The sequence below is a fragment of the Oryzias latipes genome, chromosome 9 (assembly GCF_002234675.1).
Source record: "Oryzias latipes chromosome 9, ASM223467v1".
NCBI classification, from domain to species: Eukaryota; Metazoa; Chordata; class Actinopteri; order Beloniformes; family Adrianichthyidae; genus Oryzias; species Oryzias latipes.
The window spans coordinates 16,547,734-16,572,919 of record NC_019867.2 but is presented as its reverse complement, the minus strand read 5'-3'; the positions used below and the strand labels follow the sequence as shown (position 1 = coordinate 16,572,919).

The 25,186-nt window shown below is 41.0% G+C and overlaps 2 protein-coding genes, 2 long non-coding RNA genes and 1 other non-coding gene across 14 annotated transcripts in view; 4 read left to right on the top strand and 1 right to left on the bottom strand.

Moving 5' to 3' along the window:
• LOC100533512 (transient receptor potential cation channel subfamily M member 3) overlaps positions 1–25,186 on the top strand; it is a 134,952-nt gene that overhangs the window by 48,301 nt on the left and 61,465 nt on the right. For all 8 annotated transcript variants that reach the window (XM_020706024.1, XM_020706025.1, XM_020706023.1 and 5 more), the window contains exons 3-6: positions 1,892–2,093; positions 3,284–3,497; positions 8,567–8,691; positions 9,470–9,641. In XM_020706024.1, the coding sequence (XP_020561683.1) occupies positions 1,892–2,093; positions 3,284–3,497; positions 8,567–8,691; positions 9,470–9,641 (713 nt within the window). The remainder of the gene's footprint in view (positions 1–1,891; positions 2,094–3,283; positions 3,498–8,566; positions 8,692–9,469; positions 9,642–25,186) is intronic.
• mir204 (microRNA 204) lies at positions 10,600–10,695 on the top strand. The gene has a single exon (NR_107134.1). It is a non-coding gene; the product is annotated as a microRNA 204 (primary transcript).
• LOC110013569 lies at positions 18,462–18,840 on the top strand. 2 transcript variants are annotated; one of them, XR_002873864.1, is made up of 3 exons: positions 18,462–18,530; positions 18,586–18,667; positions 18,743–18,840. It is a non-coding gene; the product is annotated as an uncharacterized LOC110013569 (long non-coding RNA). The 2 variants fall into 2 exon arrangements; XR_002288717.2 differs by lacking the exon at positions 18,462–18,530 and having other exon boundaries at positions 18,538–18,667.
• LOC111947905 lies at positions 18,929–23,061 on the bottom strand. The gene is made up of 3 exons (XM_023958551.1): positions 22,688–23,061; positions 22,480–22,564; positions 18,929–19,522 (listed from the first exon to the last, which is right to left on the bottom strand). The coding sequence occupies exons 2-3, from the start codon at positions 22,513–22,515 to the stop codon at positions 18,929–18,931; spliced, it is 630 nt and encodes a 209-aa protein (XP_023814319.1). The 5' UTR covers positions 22,516–22,564; positions 22,688–23,061.
• LOC111947906 lies at positions 23,231–23,631 on the top strand. 2 transcript variants are annotated; one of them, XR_002873863.1, is made up of 3 exons: positions 23,231–23,321; positions 23,377–23,458; positions 23,534–23,631. It is a non-coding gene; the product is annotated as an uncharacterized LOC111947906 (long non-coding RNA). The 2 variants fall into 2 exon arrangements; XR_002873862.1 differs by lacking the exon at positions 23,231–23,321 and having other exon boundaries at positions 23,349–23,458.

Here is a 25,186-nt window from a genome sequence, read left to right as displayed (position 1 = left end):
TGTCACTGGTAGAGTGAAAAATGGTTCAAATGAGTGCATGACGATGAGGCTGCTTCATTGTTTCCTGGAAAAAAAAAAGGCCGGAAATGACATTGGTTATTCGTGATCGGAGGAAATCTATTAAATCTATAGATTTAACACTTTTGAAGCAGCAAAACTGCTGAGGCATGAGGGTGAAATAATAAAATGCAATTTCCGCAAATTTTAGTCAAGATTGGGACGTCTGGAGATAAAGAGGCAATTATTGAATTTACCTGTAGCACTGTTGGGAGTCTAGAATTAATAAAAATAATGCATAACAGTCATTTGCTTAAGGTATTGACAATTATGCTTTAGACATTCTAAAAGTTTCTTGATGGCGCTTTTTAAAGCAGATCTACAAAAAAAAAAGGTATCAGGTTTTTTTCAGGCACTTCCCCCACAGACCAAAAACATGGGTTTATTGGTCACTCTAAAATGTCCTTAGGTGTGCATGTGTGTGTGAGTGTGTAAGTGACAGTGTGCTCTGTGACAGACTAGCAACCTTTCCAGGGTGTACCCCACCTTCGCCCAACAGGAGCCTGGACAGGCTCCAGCAGCCTTTGACCCCAAAAGGGATATAGAGGGTTAAGTAAATGGATGGATAGATGGAAGTCTGTATCATTTACCAAAGACTTGGTCTGAAAGAGAGTTAGAAATGAGTTGGAGGATATTTAAGAAACAGAACTTTACACCAAGATGTAAGACAATTCACCTCTCTGACGGGTTTTGGGATGAAAGATGACATCTCAGTTAAAGTAGATTATGCACATGTTAGAAAAGTGCCATAAACATTGAAGGAGGAGACTGAAAAACAAGCGTCTAGGTCAAAATGTAATCTTGACTCCTCGTGAATTTGAAGGGTTTACTCTGGAATTAAAGAGTTCTAAGATTATTTTAATGCAAAATTTCACTTTCTAGTTCGGGTCAAATTTGGTTGATTTAAGAAAATCTTGTGAAAAACATGGCTTTGAAAACCCCATCTCTGATGTCCTTTTCTGCACAGCCCGACATCATCTGTAAGAGTATCCCTGCTGAACTGAGTTATGGTTGTGAAACTGTTTCAAATCATCTACAACTTCTGCATTGCAACCCAATTGTTACAATGATGCAACTAAATGAGAGAATGCTGTTTTCTACCAGAACAGGTTTGGATAATTGAATTGAATTCACACGGATCATGAACTCTCAAACTCACTGGAAAGTTTTCACTGTGCCTGCTTGAAAGACATAAATAGAAGAAAGCATGGGGAAGCTGAGAGCAGGCAAACGCTGCAGCGATATGTCCTTTAACATCTCATCAATGTTTTTTTCAAAAACGCTATCATTGATGCTTCAGGGAGAGGCTGGAAAAGTAGCTTTGGTAGGAGATCATGGAAGCGTAGCAAGATAATCAGAACCGCCTTGCTTTCTTCCTCCAAGCACTCTTTATGGTGTCTTTATCCCTATAAATATCATATTAAACTTGCATTCAGCACATTCAAGTGTGTACTCTTGTAGGGAAAGTTCATGACTGCCGTTAGTCGTGTAAGTGATAAAAGTGAGGGGAAGAACAAGAGAAAAATACAAGCTGACGTTTGACAAAAAGAAAAGGTAAAAGGAGACAAAACCAGCGAAACAGCTAATCCAGCTCCTCCTTTTCTTTCACTGAGAAGATGAAAGTCAGATGACAAGCTACCACTTCAGCAGTCCCCACCTCTTACACTTGATTATGGCAGCTTTCATGCGCTTTTTTCTGTAGCTCTCACAAGTTTTGGCTCCTTTGTCTCCATCTTCCCTTGAAAGCGGCTCTGCTTGCCGGTTACACTTCTCAACTTTTGCAATTACTCTCCGCCTGTGAAATATCTCGCATCTACTTCTTCTCCTCTTCCAGGTGCTGTTGCGGTCGCCTCATAGGTCAGCATGTGGGTTTGCCGCCTGGCATTTCATCCAGTCAGAATGACAAAGCAGAGCGCATGGCCAAGAATGACAGCCTGTCGGAGAAGTGGTCAATCAGCAAACACACACAGCTCAGCCCTACTGATGCATTTGGCACAATTGAGTTCCAGGGAGGGGGACACTCCAACAAAGCCATGGTGACTACCTCCCTGCATTTGCTTTGTTGCTTTTTTTTGTTCTTTCAAAAACAAGGCCAGGTACATCAAAAAAACCTTGAGGCTAGCTGTGTCAAAAATTGATGATCAGTCTTCAAGTCTTTACATTTAAAGTTTAACAAATTATGAAGATAATTTAAAGAAGTGTGAGAATCAAAAACAGATTAAAATTATTTTTTTTTTACAGGTTCTAATCAAAATATTTGCCTACAATGTATTTATTTTTTACATCATACATGGGGTTCCTGCTTTTATCGACTTAGACTTTAAATCAAACAACAGTTACTGGACTGAAGAAAGCGGCTGACACAGCTGAAACTTCCTCTAACTCTCAAGTCACTTTGAGAGAAAGCCAAGAAAATCCCTTTTTCAATCAGAGTTGACACGGTTCAGTTTAAAGCTTCTGTAGCTGGTCAGGGTGACTGGTTGTGAGTGCATATTAAAGGGGTCAGCACCGCTGTTTCAGTTCTAACTGGTGACTGTGTAGCACCTCATTGCATCACATTAAAGCACAAGTGTTGATTGCTTGTGTACTTTATAGTTTTTTCACCAGTCTTTCTGTGTGAGAAGATGCACTGTCTGACCTCTTGTTTGTAACACTGCCGCATACTTGGCTGCACTGCAGGATCTTTTGCTGTGGATACAGACATTTTCCCTCAGTTTTCCAGTTTGAAGCAAGCAAACAGAACATGTATTTCAACTTCTTGTAAAGTCATTGTGACTGGTTTAAAATCGATTTCGTAAGCGCATGCAGCATTATTGACATGGGCCATTTTGTTGTGGTTAGACAAATGATCTTATACATAAAAGTACAGCTGTAGCAAAAAGACTGATTGGTCCTCAGTATTTGAGAAAACTTTGAATTCGAAAGAGATGTTGGGCTTACTTAAAACAGCTTTAGTGCAACTTAAGAAAAGAAAATGTTTGGACAGAAGTTTGTTCTGGGAATTAAATAATTTATCAGATATTTTCGTGTCAGATTGGTTAATTTAGATAGATTGATGCACTGATGTCTGTAATGAATTTGATCATGCATAGCAAGCGTGATTTCAATAACTGGATCCATTAAAAGAAATGGTATCACTAGTTTAAAACAAACTATAAAAATTGACTTTGTAAAAATGATTTTGTCTAATTCTGTTTTAAATATTTGATCTTTTGTTTTTATCTAGTATGTGCGAGTGTCTTATGACACCAAGCCTGACCTGCTCCTCCACTTGATGACCAAGGAGTGGCAACTGGATCTCCCAAAGTTGCTCATCTCAGTTCATGGGGGTCTGCAGAACTTTGAATTACAGCCTAAACTCAAGCAGGTCTTTGGTAAAGGGCTCATCAAGGCTGCCATGACAACAGGAGCGTGGATATTTACTGGAGGAGTCAACACGGGTAATGCACAAAACAGATAATTTTAAGGCAAACACCAAATTTGTTTCCTAAATGTGTTTCAAATGTGTTGAGTAGATATTTAAAAAATTATTCTTCAAGCTATATGGGCCTTCCAGTGATTAAGGCAAAGAACTTGATCACTGTGCTGCTTTAATGTGTTTTATGAGCTTTGAAAGCAAAGTGAAAATGGCCAGCAGTCAAAACTGAACTGAAAATAGATGTGGTGTATAGTACTTGTAAATGAGAAAACAATGCAGTAATTTACTAATATTAAAATTTAACTGTACAAATATGCTATAAAATAAAAATAAAAATGATAGTAAAATGGATCAAAACTTAACTGGTCTTAGTAAAAAAAAAAAAAAAAAAAAAAACATTCGACTGCAGGGAAAAATAGGAAAATACCACCTGTATTAAAGGAATAAAAAACTCTGCATCAGTGGTGACATTAGAGGTGAAAAACATACAAGTCTCTACACAACAACAATGCTTACACGTTTTGAAGAAATGTATGGGTTCTGGGTTTTGAAATGCAAAGAAAACAAAGGGAAACTGAGAGGTCCTGCACTGTTGAACGACTTGGGTTTAAACAAAGCAAGAATAGAAAGACACTTCAGATCCGCTCATTTCCCGAATGATTTGAGAGGAAGAGAATAGATGATGCAAGGCAGTGGTAAAAATCCTCCATCTCACCATTTTTTTAACATGTCACTACCATCAGATTCTAAGGAAGGAGACATTTTATTCTGATAATACAATGTTTTTCTCTAGATATATCCCTTTTTATTAAAGGATTTGTTCGGTTTTAGGATTCTCATGTTGTTTTTGTGTTATTTTTAATTTACGTTATAACAAGAAAAGCTTTCAAAAAAAAATGCATTTACTATATCCCAACATCTTCAAATCTGTAAACACGATAAGGTAAATTAAGTACACTCACTGGATTAAAGCAGGTCTGACAGCATATTGACATAGCTACGGAATTAGAAGGCAACAAGTTAAACTAGAAATAGTTTATTTCAATAATAATATTAATAGATTGGATTTATCTGCGCTTTTCCAGACGCTCAAAGTATACTTGATGATCGTAACTACTAGCCACAGCTGCACTGGGGCAGACAAGCACACATTGACAGTTGGCTTAGGGGAGCAGGAGTCAAACCGCCGACTTGATTTGTGAAACATGGAATGAAGGGTGTACCTTGAGAGCTGCCGGAAGCCGTAAATGGACACAGGATGGGCTGATGATCCGCTCAATAGCATAGGGTACGAGAGGTAGCCTGTATGGGAATGTTTCAAGATGAGAGCCAAACCCTCTGACCAGGCTGGTACGTGGCCGGTACGTGGCACTGCTGGAGATGGTGCTGGACCGAGGGCACTGCCAAATCGAGTTCCTGTGTTGGAAACAGAGGTGGTGAGTACTCGAGGGAGGCCTCAAACTGAGACACCCCTGAGGCAGAGGACGGATGATTATTGTGGGCGTATTCTTTCCAGACCAGGAAGAGCGGCATCCAACTCCTGGTTTGCTCTTTCCGCCTGGCCGTTTGATTGGGGATGGTAACCGGAGGTCAGACTACCCATGGCCCCCAATGCGGAGCAAAAAGCCTTCCACACCTGAGAAATAAATTGGGGTCCTCAATCTGAAACAATGTCCTTAGGTACAGGTTTAGTGTGATGAGTGATTCTGGAGATGGGCTAGCCCCCTATGCCTGCTGCTTCGACGGGATGCTCCAAAGTTTCTGTGGGAATATTAAGTTTGGTAACTAGGTTAAAATATATGAAACTCTGTTCAGCACCCGAGTCAACCCGAGCTTTGTAGTCATGGATGTCAACGTGAGGGCATAACTTGACAGGGATGAACAGAATGTTTTTCTCTGAATGAGATACAGAGTTACCCGCTCGTGGCCTGTCTTCTAGAGGGGGTTATGGCTTTTAAACGGAGCTGACATTGGTTAAAAATGTATCCTGGGAGACCGCAATAGAAACAGGCGCCTTCAGCCTTGCATCTTTGACGTTCCTCCTGAGTTAACTTGGAATTTTGCTTTGCATGGGTTCCTCAGAGGTTTTACCTCGAACAGGTGGTAGCGGAGAGTCCAGAGTAGGTGTGTGTAAGTTGGAGTTGGTGTGAACTTTACAATCATGGCGATTGCGTTCCACCTGTCGTTCCCGGAGACGGATGTCAGACCGCAAAGCTGCGGAAACAAGTTCTTCAAAAGAATCAGTCTCAGGTTGGGAGCATGGCAGGAGACCACGCATCGTGAAGGGCAACAAACTGGCAATGAATGCTGGGGCTGGATCTCCTTAAGAAGGCAGTGAGTAGATGAGGTGAGTGTTCACAGCTGATTCCAATCATCAGAGCAGAGAGGGGAGAGGGAGGACAGACTGCCAGAGGCACCATGACAGAAAATTGTTTAAGAGGAAGATTGCAAGGTAGAATAAAGATGCAAACTAAAATTAGTAGAGAAGAAGAAGAAAATGAGAAAGAAGGTGCATTTCCTGCATTTATCAAGTTCTTTAGTACAATAATCAGTTAAAATGTTTTCCACAAAACTCTGTCAAAAGTTGTATTTACAGTCAATATTTATTCTTAAGGGCATTTATCTGTAGAGCTGTAGCGATTCCTTTTCACAACGATTCACATTATATTTGTGGTCGCTGATCCCATTCATATTCGATCTTTGTTCATTTTAAATGATCCAATTCACTGACCTAAAATGGATCCGGGACGTCTTAAGCCAAAAATTTCAACCAGTGTGACTTAGAAGTTTTACAGATTCCTTATATTCCTTGCAAGATAATCAAGTGTAAATTAAATATGTAAACAAACAAACAAACAAGTAAACAAGAATTAATGTCAATTACATTCACATTTAATTTGTTAAAGTTCAGCCCACTGTTCTTTTTCCACATCCAAATGGAAGGTAACATTATTAGAACATTCTACTATACTGTATGGTCATATGTCTTTCAGTGTTTCCACACATTGGACTGGAATGATGGTTTACACATTTTTTGCTCCCATCACACGGGTGTGTTGTCCGTTGTGATCGTTTTTACGTTACAGTAACCTTGAACTTCAGTGCCTCGATCGAAATTGTATTTTCCAATATAATTTTTTTTTTTCCTTCTGAAATGATTTTGTAATGGTAGTTTGATTTGACTTAATTTAACAACTTTGACAGATCAATCTGGTTGGATAAATCAATTAATCGATTAATCATTAAACCTCTAATCTGCATTTACCGCTAAAAAAATAAAAAAATTTAGGTTGATGTACTTTGTTATAGTACAAAATAAACAAAACATCTACTTTCTTATTGCTATAAGGGCTAACTTAAGCACAGAAACACAAAGGGTGAAGATTTGTAAACATAGAGGAGACTTTAGACCTGGACTATATATGAAAAATTAAAAAAAAGGGCAACATTTTTCTTCACATTATATTTTTATCATTAATTTATCCTCTGCAAAATGTTATAAATAAATGAAGCCTCCAAAGATTCATTCATGTCCAAAGAAACATTTGTCCCATCAACTATACATGTATCCTTAGTAAACAAGGAATGACTCCACCATTTTTCTTAAGCATCTTAGCAAATTTGAAAGGTCTTGGTAAGAATTCATGAAAGGAACTTACAAAAGCAGTCTGAGGGGGAATGCCAAGGGCTGTTTTTGTATTTTGCCACACAAGAAGGAGGATTTTACTTTTACTTGTCTGCACACTTGTAAGAGAAAATGCTAAAGGTGTTTGTTTAGCCAGGGGGTTTTATACGTCCCAAAAAGCTCAAGAGCAGAACAACATGATTGCAATTTATTACTGCCGCTAATATTTTGATTTTATTGAAATGAAGAAGAAACAAATATCTAAAGGAGACAAGGCAGGCAATTTGTTAAACTGTTGCTGAGGAAAAAAAGAAAATAAGTAATTTGACCTCCACATAGTATTTAGCTTTCAGCAATAACCCCATAGATTTAACTAAAAGTAATTAAAAAATAAAATAAAAGTTTTACCAGAAGATATTTGTTCAAAACAAGCTGAGACTTCTAAATTTGGGTGAAAAATAAGATTACTTCTGTTTCTCAACTGCACCTTCCAGTCATTTTAGAGGGGTGGGAGGCAGACCAGCTGAAATAAAGTCATAAACATGGATTTCCTAAGTTGACTTTTATATCCTCTTTAATGTCAACTTAAAATTACTACTAAAAAAATTGTTTTGTTTGAAATGTTAAATATTAATGTGTTCGTGTGGATTCATCATTCTGGTTTGAAAGGGTTTCCTGACTGAGCTTGATCCCTGCATCTGATCTTTGATATCTTTGATTCTTGGCAGGAGCTCTTTGAAGCTGATAAGAGTCACTTTGCTGTCATTCTGAATACCTTAACCCTTTAGTAACATATCAAAGCAAATTTAGAAAAAGTTGTCTTCCAATTTAAGTCCTTATTCACAAAAGACCGACAGCAACATGTTATAGCTGTTGTGCTGACGCTTACATTAATGCCATTAATTTCTTTTATATCACCTGTTTGAGCTTCTGCTTTCCTTTTTCTCAAATAATTTTAACATTTTGTCTTTGTGACAAGAAAAACTGATTTTTTTTTACAGTAAATCCAATTCAAAATAGAAGATTTTCACTGTTTAAAAAAAGGAGATTGGACTCTAATGCTCAGTAGTGAACGACAGCAACAGATGGAAATAAATGATACAGTACTGAATGTTTTAGTTGCCCACACTTAAATGCAGAAAGGAATGGAAAGTAAGATTTAGTGACAGAATGGGTACAGGGGCGAGAAAGGGAAAGAGAGAGGCCTGAATAATAGATAGATGCTTGAATTGGGGGGACAGTAGGCAAAGAAAGAGGGAATGTCAGCTGAAGAAATGTGATAAGATGACTTCTAGGTTTGACTGCTGTTCCCCCGAGGACACAACAACCTGAGACCTGGACTTGTGGTTGAGTTTCTGTATTCAAACTAAAAATTGTTTTGTTTCAACCTTTTTGTATTAATTTTTGGAATTTATTGCAGGAGGGAAAGTAAAATAATGTTTTTTTGTGGATTGTTTCTCATAAAGGTGTGATTCGCCATGTGGGTGATGCGCTGAAAGACCACGCCTCCAAGTCAAGAGGAAAGATCTGCACCATTGGTATTGCTCCGTGGGGCATCGTAGAGAACCAGGAGGATCTTGTTGGCAAAGATGTAAGCCTTTTATTGGAGAAAAAAAAAAAAACATTGCTGACAGTCACACAGCAAATGTGTACACGCCTTTGTTTTATTTTTCATAGTAGATGTCAACAAATGTTCAAAATGTCTTTCTAATCTGTTAATACTTTTTCAAAGAACCTCATTAAGTTTCACAGACTATTAATTATTCTCTGTAGGGATTTACCATTTCTGATGAGACTTGGATATGCACAGTGTGCTCAACAACTGGCAGCAGCCCATGACATCACCCCTGCTGACTCATCAAATCTCAGGAGCAGAACTAGATTAGAGTTCAACTTTGATCAAGAGGGGCTGCACTCTGTTGCACAGAATAAGTCTGACACTCATATAACATAGATGGCTGAAGTGAAATGATTTAGTCCAAGGAGTCCTCTTACTTGGTTGATTTCTTAATGCAAGCTCAAAATGGAGATGTTGTCTCCGGTTGTTTCACAGTCCACATACTTTGTGGGGCAGCCATGTTCTCTCAAGATTTCTGAAGCAATGAGCTCTCTGAATTGCTTAGAAACTGTTGTTTTGGTCAGTGTTCTGGAAAGTATGATGGAGGGGAGACTCTGAACAAGGACTGGTAGTTGATGAGGTAGCACAAATGTCTTTTGTTTGTAACCAAAAGTAACAGCAAATATTTCACATATGCACCAAATTACCTTCAAAAGAAACTGGATCCTTTTCCTACTGTCTAAAATTATCAGTTAAAAATACCCTAATTTTTGATATTTTTACAACAGTAAAATATTCTCTTCCTGACCAGGTGGTGCGTCCATACCAGACCATGTCCAACCCTCTGAGCAAGTTGACGGTCCTGAACAGTCTCCATTCACACTTCATCCTTGCAGACAATGGCACCACAGGAAAGTACGGCGCTGAAGTCAGACTGCGGCGTCAGCTAGAAAAACATATCTCCTTGCAAAAGATCAACACACGTGAGTGAAGTCACAGCAAAATGACCTGAACCACAAAGGCTAAATTAAATGCTACCTTTAATACATAAGGTGACCACAAAATCATGTAACACAACTGAGGGTTAAATTCAATTATTCTTTTTAAGTTCTACAAAAAAGGGTAAACTTAGCTTCACTTGCTAAATTTAGAGCAAATTCTGTCACTTGATGTATTTTTAGACTCTTGGGTGTAACTTAATGAGACTAAGAAGTATCAAAAGCCCTGACAAAATATGTCTTTTTTTTTCTTTTTCTATCTCATATAGAAAATATTATCAGCTTCGCATTTTATGTGTAAGATAATAATTTGTTTGCAGACATATGTACACGGAAGTGCATTTAACATACTGTAGCTCAGAACATTTATCATTTTGCGCAACTATATACCTTTTATTTTGTCGATTTATAAATTCAATATAGTAAACCACTGCTTTCATATGATAGAGTTTTAGTTAATCAATCATTATCATCTTACAATTTTTTTACAACTGTTTATTTTTATTTTATTTTGAAAAAACAACACAGACCTGGTTTTTGGACCTTGGTTTTTTTTTGATAGAGTTTGTGTTAGGAGTCATTGCTGAGTGGTGTAACCTTTTTTTTTTTCATTTGTACTAATTTCCTTAAGGCGTGATAGAAAGGAAAGCAAGCTCCTAAACGTCAAAGATGATTTAAAGTAGCAAAACACTCCCAGAGTCAGGAGGCAGGTTAATCTAAAGGCACTATATGATTCAAAGCTCCCTTGTCAACATTGTTTTGGTTCACTGTTAGAAATGTCACTCACATTTGCTGATAGTGACACTATAAGGTAGGCTGAAAGGAACTGGGTGTTCAGTATTGCTTCTAGCAGGTTATTTATAAAACTTTAAACATTTGAAATTTAGTAACAGTCTTCTGCTGAAAAAAATGACAAATGTAGACTTTGCTCTCTTTTCCTCACCTTACTATGACATGTGGACTTCCCTTTGTCATCCTATGCCTGGAATCAAATAAAAGGGGGCTGGGAAGGCAAAGGGATGCTCAGCTGTCATACAAGCACCATAAATAGTATTTCTTTGTGGATTGCACGTGTCGTCATCTTTAACTTTTACTTGGAAGCAAAGTGATAATTAGGATTTACAATTTTTTTCTGTCCTGTGGCAGACACATATGTCTAATATCAGTCGGTCAAACCTTTGGTTTAGTGGTTTCTCGCTGGTAACCAATTCCAGCAATCCGGTTGGAATATGATTTAGGCTCTATGACTGGAAACATATCTTTTTTAAATTAGAGGAATTTACTGTGAAGCAATCAACAATGTCCAAATAGTACAACTATTTCAGCTCCTTGGGCTTTGGACTCTGTGGAGCTGCTGTTTCCACAATCAACATTTTTTTTTTTTGCAAGATAATTACGATGCAGCAAAAAAAAAAAAAAAAAAGGGAAAAAGAATATCAATTTTTCACAAAAGATGTTGCTGTGCAGTCCTCACCTCTGAAGCGTTTGTAGAACAGGATAACTTCTTTATTCGATTACCTGCGCATGGCCAATTGTAGGTTTCATCAATTTTCTTCACAGCAGGGTCCCTGCTGTCATCAAAGGGAGGCTTGACAAGCTGCCAGAAAGTGGGCTATGAAGTAAATGGAGAGGAAATAATGCAGTCGAATTTGTTTAACATTTAGATTGTGGACCACATAAAACCCGGTTATATTTCTTGTAGAATTTTATATATAATTTTTCTTCTTTACTCATAGATGCACATGTGCCACACAAACACATATTGAAAAGTGTGGTGGCTTTATATGTGTTATCTCCCCTGTGGTATTTCTGTGCCTGTTTGTAAATTCCCATGAAATAGCAATCAATATGTGTCTGCCTAATACGCTGTGACAATCAAATTGGCTCCACAGTATTTAAATAAGGGAATCAATAGCATAGTCTGCTGTTGTCTCATTGGCTCATATATATACTGCTCCTGGTTGATACGGTGTGGTCAGGTGATGCTTTCAGTCCTTTTGCACACTGCAGGTTTTATTCAGTAGAAATGAGGGCAGCACCAGTACCTATCAAAAGTCACCACCAGAGCCCAGTTGGGCAGTTCCTAAAGCCTTTAACTCTATTTTTCGAGATAGATCTTGTTTTTTCTGCTATTTCTGGCTTTGTAGCATGCTCAGCTCAAAAGTGGATTAAAGTACCAAGTAGGCACATCTGACTGGGTGTAAACAACATTAATATCTGAAGACAGCTGATGCTCAGCTGATAAACGAAGCCAGCTTGCTTTCTTCCGAGAGTTTCAGTGCACCACTGTGTCTTGCACTATGACCACGACTTTGAGTCCCACTCACATCTCACTCACAGGAAATAGTTTCTGCAAAGCGGCAGTAGTTTATAGGAAATTCATTTCTGAGTTGTGGACAGGACTGTTGGCACGGAGTAAGCCCGTCTCTGCTTCCCACCATCCATCTCCTACTAGATTATAGCCACTAAAAACTCCCATCCTTACATTATAGATGTGACAAAAATGGATTTTAAAGTGGATGCATCAGAATGGAGCACAGCAGGGAGCTTGTGGCCATAACATCTACAGGCTTTTTCAAACAGCATTTTTTTATCTGCTCCTGATTCATAACAATTTGAATAAAGAAACACTCTCAAAAACAATTTTGAGATTAACCATCTTAACATATGTCCTCCATAATGAGAAAAATACCTCAAGAACATGTTAAAAACATCATTTTGACTTGATAGGGATTCTAAGGAATTTGATTAAGGTTTAAACTGATAAATAGTTTTAAGGGGGTGGGGGTGGGGGGGGGGTGTTTATTATTATTTTAATGTAAATTATTAAACTAAATACTGACAGACACACTCTGGCATCCAAATTTACGGATGAACAAGTTTAATGCAACTTTTTGCACCGATCAACACTATATGCTAACCCACTTTGCAGCTCCTCTGACACGTCTTGGGCTATCAAGTCCTCTCTTCAACCACTTGCTTCACAAAGATGATAATGGAAAGACGCTCAGACAGCAGTGAAAATGTGATGACAGAGGAAAAGGGCTGAAGGTGGGAAATGATAGAAAATCATTTTTATAATGTGCAAAGAAAGGATAACGCAGCTGAGGAAGATGCAGGCGGCCAGACAAGGTTTTACCTTGAGCTCGCACACACAAAACTGCAAAAAACCATTAAGCGTTATGCATAAAATGTTTTCCTAATAAACTAAAAAAAAGATGGAAAAAAACAAAACGAAAACCGTATTTTATTAGGTTGTATTCATTTTTTTCACAGTTAAGTTCAAGCATTCAGAAATGAACAGTTCACCTTGAAGTTGTCCTCCTCATATCGCTGGAAATTACATGGAATATTAAATTAACAAAAGAAATATGTGCACATACCTGTAGGCACAGCTGTAACCTTTTCCTCATTGGTTTCATTAATAATAAAACATATAAAAGAAAAAAGCAGACAAGGTAATTTAATCTAGTAGTAATAGGTCCATTCATTACATGTAAGCCATGGCATACCGACCTCTAGAGTGAAACAACGCTCACAGGAGAATAATAGTTTAGCAGACACACATGGAAAGTTGTTTGAACCACAAAAGCAGCATAAAGTGCTGATCAAATATAGTTTTATTGGCAGCTTGAATATTTCTGATAAAGCGGGGTGTCAAACTCAGTTGCTCAAGGGGCCAAAATCCAAAACACTCTGAAGGTCGCGGGCCAAACAGGATAAATGTTTACTGAACACACTAAAACTAAACTTTTAATACTGTTTAAACAAAAGCATGAATAAAAAATAAATATAAATAATTATTCTGGAATAAATCAACTTAAACCTTAAATAACGTTTTTTTTTCTCCATAAAATATATCCTGTTAAAATTATACAAGACAGTAAACATTAAAATAAAAAAAAGGACATTTCTTTACTTTTAGGTCCTTTTATATAAAAATAAATTTAATTCTTAAATATACCAAAATGCTTTTCTCTTTCTAAAAATATATCCAGTCAAAATTACCTAAATTCAAAACAAAACAAACAATGGAAATATGAATAAAATGTGTGCTTTTCAGCAATAAATTCTGTTTGCTTTGCTTTTGTGTCATTTCTTCAGAGCGGAACGCCTGGCATCATTTTTTGGCAACAAGTGTGCTTGTGTTTGATTTGAAGACCTGTGTTGTGGAGATTCTCAGGATGGACTGCAGGAGCTCATCAGTGAGATGACACTTGTCTGCTGTTTTGTTAGTCTGTATCACTGAGAAGAGCTTCTCACACAGACATGTCCGACCAAACATGCACTAGATTGGAGCCGCATATAGACGGAGTTGGGGCATTTCTGCAGGAATGGAGAGAATAAACTGTGCAGCCCTGCAGTGTCGTACTTTTCCTTGAGTGTGCCAAAACACTGCAGCTTAATCCGGCTCCGTCTGAATCTGCACAGGTGCAGTTTCCACATCCACGGCAAACGGGTTACGAAGCAACTCAGAATCATTTTTTGGTTCTTCAAAGTTAGCATAGTGCCTTGCGAACTCAGAGTTCTCAGCTTTTCAGCAAAGTGCGTGTTTGAGGTTGTCTCATAGCGCCGTCTTAGATCAAATTCTTTAATTACTGCCACGTTCGCTCCACAAATGATATACTAGAAATGTTTACCAGAAATGTCAGAAACATTTATTCTGCCAAATCTGTTTTCAGAATCAACTTTTTCTCTTTGGCATCGTGAGCTCTAGTGCAGTGTTTTTCAACCTTTTCTGAGCCACGGCACGCTTTAACCTAAAAAAAAAAAGTTTGTATTGATCTACAGCCCCTCCACAATCTCACATGCATTTTTGAGATAATTGTGTCAGAAAAAGCTGGAAACTGCAGCTGTTTTTTTCTAAAAGATGCAATAAAAGTTAAGTTAGAAGATTTAAAAACAGTTTGATGTGTGTTCGTTGGTTTCAAGACATTTAACAACAGATCTCCTTGTGCGCTGTCACTCTCACAACCCAATGCATCATGGGAGATGTAGTGCATAAAACGGCTGAAGATCGCTTTTCGGAGCTTCATTGTTTTGTTCACTTGTTCCACGGTCTGACACCGGATTCTGTGGAAAGCTACACCGCTAAAGACGACCTTTAGCTGGTATTTTTGTTAGAACTGAGCGACTTTAAAGTAAATTAAAGTAAATTTTACGTTGATTATTTCTATGATGTATTGTGATTTTAATGCATTTTTCTGTTTTGTGAAGCACCTTGAATTACTTTGTGTACGAATTGTGCTATACAAATAAACTTGCCTTGCCTTGCCTTTACGAGCTAAATCGGGACAAGGAAGTGAAGACTTTAACCACTTCTGATTGGTCAGACTGATGACATGTGATTAAGCCCCCCAAGAATGATTGGTGGAGACAGTTAAAGGGACGGGACTTTTCCAAAATACAGCCGAAGCTGCAGCTGAATCGCGGTACCGTCATTCTTATCAAAATGTCTTTAATAAAATATAATAAATGCAAAGAAAAAGTATTTTACGATCTTTTATATTCCTAACTCCTCAGTGTTTTATCAGGGCCTGTTTGGATGAACACAGAGCTGACATCCTGGTAATGGGAAATGTTTTTAGATCAGTTAATGAGGGGAATTTCCCACGGCACACTTGACCATATCCCATGGCACACTAGTGTGCCGTGGCACACTGGTTGAAAAACACTGCTCTAGTGTTCACTTGGGCAGCTGAAGTGCTGCATTGTTGCATTTGCAGTTATTTGTTACCAGCACTGCAGTTATGTCCGAATTCCTGCAGTAGTCATTTCACAGTAAACCATATAGAGAGTTTGCTATTTTGTGGTGCTGTCCGAAACTACAATTCCAAAATCGAGTCCCCTAGAGATATCCCAGAAGTCTCTGCAAAAAACTAGTGTGCATTGATGCTTGATTGGCGAATATAGACCACAATGCATTGCATTTGAACAATTTTTCCAAAAAACTATATTTATATATATTTTTTAATAAACATTCAAGATTTTCACCTCTTTAGAACACAGTGGATTCATAAATAGTCATCGTAAAATGCTCATATCAATTAGGTTTTCACTTCCTGAAATTGATGACGTCATGATCGCTGTTTAAAAAAAACAAAAAAAAGTAGTAAGCACAGTGTCCGAATTACTTTTTAAATCCAGGGCACTGGATAGTCCCGCAATACGTTGTTTAGTAGTTAGGGATTAGGGTGGGAATTCAGACATAGCCTACATTTCGCTGGGAAGCTGAAGTGCTGCAGTATGGGATTTGAAGTGGAATTGTTATATGCGCTACATTTCGCCGGGCCATTAATAACATATGATATAAAATGATGTTGTGGGCCAGATTAAAATTACATGGCGGGCCAGAAGTGGCCCGCGGGCTTAAACTTTGACACGTGTGATTGACCCTCTTAATCTTTTATCATTTAGTGTTTAGACTTCTGTAGGTTCTGATGTGAGAATGGAGGTGTTGTTTTTATTTTTCAAAACTTAAAATACCACTGCACAGCTGATTTGGTAAAAAAATAAAAATGAAACAAAGCACAAAAAGGTTATTGAATACCATTTAGTGGAATCTTTCAGTAGCCACTGAAGTTGTGGGGCTTAAAGGTGGAGTCCTGTGTGAAAAAATACAAAATCCGAAGTCAAAATGATAGCAAACGAGCTGCCAGAGAGTTCAGTTCTTTAGTGGAGCGATAACCGAGTTGGAAACAAGTCTTGCTCTTGGTACGATTCCAGGCTAAAGATGTGTTTTGGTGACAGCTTGCTTTGTGGTGTGGAAAGAATCTGAGAGCATGATCGGCACTGTGCTAACTGGAAATGTGACAAAGTCTTAGGAGCGGTTCTGAGGGAGGAAAACTGTTGTTGATGGTTTGGACAGCATCTGAAAAAAAAACAGTCTTGTTTTTTAAGTTATACAGCTCTCCCTCTAATCTGCATCCTCACTTACTGTTTTCCCACATCTCTGGTAATCAGACTTAATGATGTGTTTTTTCTGGGTGATATCATTACTCTGTTGCAAAGTAATAACACTGAAGCAGCACTTTAGTACAGAAATTCACAAGAGAGTACGTTGTAACTTCTACTCTTTGATGCTTTCTAATCGAGATACTGGACTCCTCAAAAGGTCAATACATAAATCTTAGGAGACGTAATATAATGACTATATTATTTAATGTTAACGTCTTTAGAGAAATCCCTGTACAAACCAGAGGAAGGGTTGTTTTTGTTACCGGCATCATAGCCCTAACACAGGGAGGAGTGATACACTTCAGTGGACTTAATTTGCCAGTCTACCCTCCACCTTAGACTTGAGTGGAGATGCAATAGGCCCAGGGGGGAAATCATCTTTTATCTTAATAGAAAAAGAACAGGAACATTTACGTGCTGATGGAAAAAAATGCACATAAACTGTACTGCAGCACACCTACTTCAGTTATGCTGATGCTAAGTGGATGTAGACTAAAGCAGTGGAGTAGAAATTAGCATGCACCCACACAAACACACGAACGCAGGCATACCCCCCCGCTCACACACACACAGAGGATGAGTCATCACTTGTGCCTTTAATTAGTATCATTAAAGTATGTTATGTGTGTCTTGTCTCATCTCCTCTAATTCCTAATTCATTACTACACCCCCTTAGTTAAGAAAAAATACCAATTGTAGCCTCAACAAACCTCTGTTTATATCTAACTACTTTTCAACACATTAAGTCTGCATGTCCTGGACAATCCCAACAGGTAGATTACTTTCTGACCTTGCAAATTGTCTATCCTGCTCTCTGATTGGCTGATTCATCTGGAGCATCTTTATTTTGAATGCATTTCTTTGTGTTGTCTTAAAAGACGTTATTTTATTATTTGTTCTAAACTGTATCTTGAAAAGGAATAGCAGATTATTTTCTAACTGTTTTTCAAAGAAACCAACACAAATATTGACAGCTTGTGTTCTGTCTGTACACTGGGTGGTCAGCATTTTCCTGTGCTTAGTGCAGTTACTAAAACAATCAATTAAAAAACAATAACTACAACAAAATTAGCTGATTTCTTTGTATAACAGACATAAAATCTGCATAAAATCTGTGTGATGCTGCAGCGCCTCAGGAGTAATTATCAGCATTACACAATAAAGCTGTCCTCTTCTTTGTGCTTAAAAAAATAATCTTTTTAAATGCTTGAAGAATTGTAGCTACTACTCTGTAGATGATTTCAGATAACGTGCATTTATTACTTCTAAGAGAATTTCTGATCCTGTATAAAAGACGTTGCAATTTGTACTTTAATGAGGAAGCTTTGCATTACTTGGGGAGTAAAACGGGAAAGAAAAATAGTATTTTTAAATTGTCCTTCTGTACATTGGTGAGATACTCTTTGTGACTTAAAATCAGGCAATAAGAGATCTATTTAAAATTCAGAGAAATGCAAGGACATTTTTCTTCAAAAGATTCAATGAATACGTTTAACACTAATATACTATATGATACTAGGATAGATACCATATGATGGACACTATCCAGTTTTGACTAGTGTATCTACGTATAGCTCACATAAATGCCCCTTGTGTTTCTGAATGTAATTTAGGCTTAAATGCAGAGATTAATATCATTTAATGATATGAAATAAACGAGCATATTTAAGGAGTTTTGGGTGGAATCTTAAAAAGTGTTTTGTTCACTTTGCAATAGTGCACTCACTCACTCACTCACTCACTCACTCACTCACTCACTCACTCACTCACTCACTCACTCACTCACTCACTCACTCACTCACTCACTCACACTCTCTCTCTCTCTCTCTCTCTCTATCCATCCATCTATCTGTCATGATATGACGCAGATTCTGAATGACCCAAGTGCTGGAACCCGGAAGGAGACTCGGACAGGAGGTAAGTCTGAAGTAGATTTTAATTGGGCTGAAGATGAGTGTTGGCGTCTTCCCAGAAGGTGGAGCGTCAGCTGGCTGGAGGCGTCTTGACGAGGAGATCCAGGAGCGAAGCACGAGTGACCAGAGGACTGCGACCAGGTGAGTATCAGAGTGGATAATTCCTGAGGCAGATCGAGAGGGATAATTAAAGACATGAAACTTGGCAATAAACAGGAGCAAGGATAGGTCAGACTAAGCACCATGGGAGGAACAACGAACTGGCGTCGGCTGAAGATCCACAGACTCCTTAAGAAGGCTGCAGCAGTGATGAGGTGAGTGAGAACAGCTGGTCGCGTCAAAGGCAGAGAAGGTGGGGGAGGGGGAGAGTAACTGACAGGCCACCATGACAGTACCCCCCCCTCAACAACCGCCACCTGGCGGTCCAAGACGACGATCCGGATGGGCCCGGTAGAAGTCGTCGATGAGGGTATGGTCCAGAATCAGGGAACGGGAAATCCAAGAACGTTCCTCCGGACCATACCCCTCCCAATCCACCAGAAACTGCACACCCCGCCCACGGCGCCGGACATCCAGGATCTTGCTGACCGTAAAGGCGGGGGCGCCGTCGATGGTACGGGCGGGTGGCGGGGAAGTGGACGGCGGGCAAAGCGGACTCTCAGTGACCGGCTTGACCTGAGAAACGTGGAACGTGGGATGCACCTTAAGGGCTGCCGGGAGACGCAGCCTGACACAAGCAGGATTGACGACCCGGTCAATGGTGTAGGGCCCGATGAATTTGGGGGCCAATTTACGGGATGAGGCTTGGAGAGGAATGTTTCGGGCAGATAACCAAACCTTTTGGCCAGGCTGGTAACTGGGACTCACCCCCCTGTGGCGGTTGGCTATCTGGCAGTTGCTCTCCTTAGTGCGAAGGAGAGCCGCCCTGGTCTGCAGCCAGATGTTCCGACACCGTTGGAGGTGGAGCTGGACCGAGGGCACTGCCAGATCCAATTCCTGAGAAGGAAACAAAGGGGGTGAGTAACCCAAGGATGCCTCAAAAGGAGATATGCCTGTGGCGGTGGAAGAATGGGAATTGTGGGCATATTCCACCCACACCAGGTACTTGGACCAGTCAGCTTGATTCTGGGCTGCCAGACACCTGAGAGCCGCTTCCAGTTCTTGGTTCGCCCGTTCTGCCTGTCCATTAGATTGGGGGTGGTAGCCCGATGTGAGGCTCACGGTGGCTCCCAGGGCGGAACAGAAAGCCCTCCAAACTTGCGACGTAAACTGAGGTCCACGATCAGACACTATGTCGCTGGGAATTCCATGATGACGAAAAACATGATTTATGAGGACGTCGGCCGTTTCAGAGGCTGAAGGCAGCTGAGGCAGGGGAATAAACTGAGCGGCTTTAGAAAAACGATCAATAATAGTCAGGATTACCCTATGGCCTTGGGACGGTGGTAGTCCGGAGACGAAATCCACCGCTATGTGGGACCAGGGACGGCTGGGCGTGGACAGGGGTAGCAAATGTCCAGAGGGAGGCCGGTTGGAGGTTTTCGAGCGGGCACAGGTGGTACAGGCCGCAATATACTCCTTGACATCGCGCTCCAAGGTGGGCCAAAAGAAACGACGCTTGAGTAGTCGGGAGGTACGGTAAACTCCTCCATGGCAGGCAATGCGGGATGTGTGTCCCCATGTGAGGACTTCAGATCTTAGGGCGTCTGGAACAAAGAGAGTACCCGGAGGACAGGAGATGCCATCAGGAATCTCTCCTTGGGCCTGGAGTACCTTGCTCTCGACCTCCCAGGTAAGATTGCCGATAAAACATGAAGCAGGAAGTATAGGAGAGTCAGAGGTAGTCTCGGAGGTGTTGTATTTGCGAGATAGGGCATCAGGTTTGATGTTGCGGCTGCCAGGACGATAGGTGATTGTGAAATGGAATCGATCAAAAAACAAGCACCACCGGGCCTGACGGGAATTGAGTCGTTTGGCACTGCGAAGATAGGCCAGGTTCTTATGATCAGTTAATACTAGGAAAGGCTTTTCTGCTCCCTCCAGCCAGTGACGCCATTCTTCTAATGCCAATTTTATGGCCAAAAGTTCACGGTTCCCCACGTCATAATTTTGTTCGGCGGGACTTAGTTTCCGTGAAAAAAAAGCACAGGGCTTGAGTTTACCGGTGTCCTCGCGTTGTGATAAGACAGCTCCTACACCGGAGTCCGAGGCGTCCACCTCCACGATGAATTGTTTGGTAACATCGGGCTGAATCAGGATGGGAGCAGACACAAAAAGGGACTTGAGTTTTCTGAAGGCGGCATCAGCCTCCGGGTTCCAGGCGTAAACTTTGTTTATGGAGGTGAGTTGGGTGAGTGGGGCAGCTATACTGCTATAATTACGTATGAACCGGCGGTAGAAATTGGCAAACCCAAGGAACTGTTGCAGTTTTTTACGAGTTTGCGGTATCTCCCATTGAGTGACGGCCTCAATTTTAGCTGGATCAGGGCGGATATTGCCAGCCTCAATGATGTAGCCCAGAAAAGGGATGGAGGACACGTGAAACTCGCATTTCTCTGCTTTGACGTAAAGCTGATTTTCGAGCAACCTCTCAAGAACTAGACGGACGTGATGTTCATGTTGGGATTGATCGGTGGAATAAACAAGACTATCGTCCAAATAAACAAAAACAAACCCATTAAGGAAATCCCTCAGGACGTCATTTACAAGTCGCTGAAAGACCGCAGGGGCGTTGGTAAGACCGAACGGCATAACAAGGTATTCATAATGCCCCAACGGGGTGTTAAACGCCGTTTTCCACTCATCTCCGTCACGCATGCGTACCAAGTGATAAGCGTTACGGAGGTCGAGTTTCGAGAAAATCTTAGCCTGTTGTACCGAGTCAAACACAGATTCGAGTAATGGTAGGGAATATTTGTCTTTGACCGTGATTTGATTGAGCTCGCGGAAGTCAATACATGGCCTGAGAGACTTATCCTTCTTCTCCACAAAGAAAAACCCTGCGCCGACAGGAGAAGAAGAGGGGCGGATATGACCCAAAGAAAGGGCTTCTTGTATATAGTTTTCCATGGCGCTTTTTTCGGGTCCCGATAGATTGTATAGCTTCCCCTTGGGAAGGGGAGCCCCATTTAACAGCTCGATGGAGCAATCATAGGGACGATGAGGGGGCAGAGCGCTAGCTTTGGATTTAGAAAAAACCGAACGAAGGTCGTGGTAACAGGAGGGGACTTTAGAAAGGTCGATATCCTTCCCTAGACCAGGGTCGGGACAATTAGTGATGGGCATGGCCGAGTGTAGGCAGTTGGCCATACAATAGGTGCTCCAGTTAACGACGCAAGGTGAAACCCAGTCAATAAGCGGATTGTGTTTCTGGAGCCACGAGAAGCCAAGAATTATTGGTGTTTGAGGGCACTGAGTGACAAAAAACTGACAGTATTCACGATGATTACCGGAGGTCAGAATGAGAAAAGGGCTGGTACGCTTAGTAATGCGAGTTAGTTGTTTTCCACCCAGCCCGGCCGCGTTGATAGGCGTGGAAAGGTCTTCGACTGAAAGCGAGAGGTCATGAACAAGACGTTGGTCTATTAAACTATGCTCTGCACCAGAATCTACAAGCGCTTGGAGTTCAAATACTTGGCCTTTATTACTGACTTTGACAGGAACAAACAAGAACTTAGAGCTAGGTGCTGGTTCAGGATTTTCCCCCCGTGGCCTGTCAACTAACGGGGGGGTTCGAGAATTTAACCGGACGTTACATTGAGAGACAATGTGACCAGTTCGACCACAATAGTAGCATAATCCCTCATCACGACGTCTTTGTCTTTCTTCAGAGGAAAGCTTGGCGTGACCAATTTGCATGGGTTTGTCAAGATTGCAAGCAGCAGTATCAAGGTTGGATGGTAGGGTAATCCTAACCGGGGAAACGAGAGTAGCTGAAGGCGGCGGAGGCTTACGCTTTTGTTCGGCGTGGCGTTCACGTAACCGGACATCGGACCTCAAGGAGGCGGCGACAAGGTCTTCAAAGGTGTCCGCTTCTGGCTGTGAACATAGGTGGTCTTTAATGCGATCGTTCAACGATTGATAATAGATGCCTTTGAGTGCGGGATCCGGCCAACCTGCTTCAACCGCCAGAATGCGGAAGTCGATTAGATGGTCACTTACCGGGCGGTTACCTTGTTTGAGACTCAGTAACCGCCGGGTGGCTTCTTCCTGCTTTCTGGGTTGGTCAAACACTAGACGGAATTCCCCAATGAAGCGGTCGAAAGGTAGGTGTGTGATGGGATGGGTGGCTAGGAAAGCCTGAGCCCACTGAAGCGCCTTGCTGCGGAGTGAATTAACAATCAGAGATATGCGGCTGTGATCGGCCTGATAATACCTGGGGGCCTGTTGGAAGATTAGTTGGCATTGAAGCAGGAACCCTCCGCAGGTCTCAACGTTGCCGTAAAAAGGTTCCGGCTGTAGACGGACATTTTCCGGGACGAAGGCGGAAGAGGAAGTGGGGTTGTTGCCGGAACTAGGAACTTGGGCTGCGGCTGCAGGGGAAGAGGATTGACTGGTTAATTCAAACAGTGTCTGAGAGATGCTGTTGATACGGCGAAATAGATCCTGCTGGGCTGTGGACATTTGAGTTAGAGCGTCCGCTTGACTACTCAGGAGGTTTCCTTGCAGGGTGATGGCGTGACGGAGCCCCACCGGGTCAGCTGGGTCAGAAGTTGGGCCAGTTCGTTCTGTCATGATATGACGCAGATTCTGAATGACCCAAGTGCTGGAACCCGGAAGGAGACTCGGACAGGAGGTAAGTCTGAAGTAGATTTTAATTGGGCTGAAGATGAGTGTTGGCGTCTTCCCAGAAGGTGGAGCGTCAGCTGGCTGGAGGCGTCTTGACGAGGAGATCCAGGAGCGAAGCACGAGTGACCAGAGGACTGCGACCAGGTGAGTATCAGAGTGGATAATTCCTGAGGCAGATCGAGAGGGATAATTAAAGACATGAAACTTGGCAATAAACAGGAGCAAGGATAGGTCAGACTAAGCACCATGGGAGGAACAACGAACTGGCGTCGGCTGAAGATCCACAGACTCCTTAAGAAGGCTGCAGCAGTGATGAGGTGAGTGAGAACAGCTGGTCGCGTCAAAGGCAGAGAAGGTGGGGGAGGGGGAGAGTAACTGACAGGCCACCATGACACTATCCATCTATCCATCCATCTATCTATCTATCTATCTATCTATCTATCTATCTATCTATCTATCTATCTATCTATCTATCTATCTATCTATCTATCTATCTATCTATCTATCTATCTATCTATCTATCTATCTATCTATCTATCTATCTATCTATCTATCTATCTATCTATCTATCTATCTATTATCTATCTATCTATCTATCTATCTATCTATCTATCTATCTATCTATCTATCTATCTATCTATCTATCTATCTATCTATCTATCTATCTATCTATCTATCTATCTATCTATCTATCTATCTATCTATCTATCTATCTATCTATCATGCTGGCAGGGAAAGCATACATGGAACATCACAATCAAGTGGCTGGAAAAATAGACAGAAAACATGTTAGGGATTAGGGTGGACTGGAAACCCCAAGGTCAAAATGGGAAACACCTCCGAAGGTGGTAAAGAAAGAGAACAAAGATCCCGTGTGACTTCCACATCCAGACTGACAGGATGGTAATGGCGAACCAACCAGACATCGTAGTGGTGGATAAAGAACAGAGAAAAGCTGTTGTGGTGGATGTGGCAGTGCCAAGCAATGGAAACATCCGGAAGAAGGAACATGAGAAACTGGAGAAATATCAGGGACTCAGAGAAGAACTGGAGAAAGCATGGAAAGTGAAAGTGAAGGTGACAGTGGTGCCCGTGGTAATTGGAGCACTCGGGGCAGTAACCCCCAAGCTGGAGGAGTGGCAACAGCAGATCCCTGGAAAGACCTCACACATCTTAGTCCAGAAAAGCGCAGTGCTAGGAACAGCTAAGATACTGCGCAGGACCCTCAAGCTCCCAGGCCTCTGGTGGAGGACCCCAGCTTGTGTGAGAAACCACCCGCGGAAGGGTGAGAGGGGCGTTTCTTTTATTTTTCATGGAACAATCAGACTACACCCTCAGCAACTGCAAAGCCTGTTGGGTGTGACGCCCAAAGGTAAGGGTAACACCACAACGTTATCTCCTGGAAGTAGCCATCAGAAGATGGGTACACTGCAGTTATAAAAGGGATGGACATGGTGAGCAACAATACTTTAGGCTGTGGTGTTGTAACAATGCTCAATTGGTACTAAGGACCCAAAGTGTGCTACGAAAATATCCCCCACACCATGACACCACCACCAGTTTGCTGTTCAGTGGATTTTTTGTCTTTTTCTGACCATTCTCTGCCAACCCTAGAAATGGTTGTGGGTAAAAATCCCGGTTGATCAGCAGTTTGTGAAATACTCAGAACAGCCCATCTGGCACCAACAGCAATGTCAAAGACACTTCAAATGCCAGTCTTCCCCATTCTGATGCTTCTTTTGAACAATTTTCTTGACCACGTCTACATGCCTAAATGTGCTAAATTCCTGCCATGTGATTGGCTATCAGAAATTTGTGTGGGCAGTTTGGGCAGTTTTTGCATTAGTTAGAACACGTATGTGTATTTTTCCA

Coding starts and splice junctions, on each gene's coding strand:
- LOC111947905 (XM_023958551.1), bottom strand. CDS start 22,515: ATGTCCGGTTACGTGAACGCCACGCCGAACAAAAGC. Junction 19,523..22,479: donor ACGCCACGCCGAACAAAAGC/GTAAGCCTCCGC, acceptor TTTCCTTCTCAG/GAATTGGATCTGGCAGTGCC.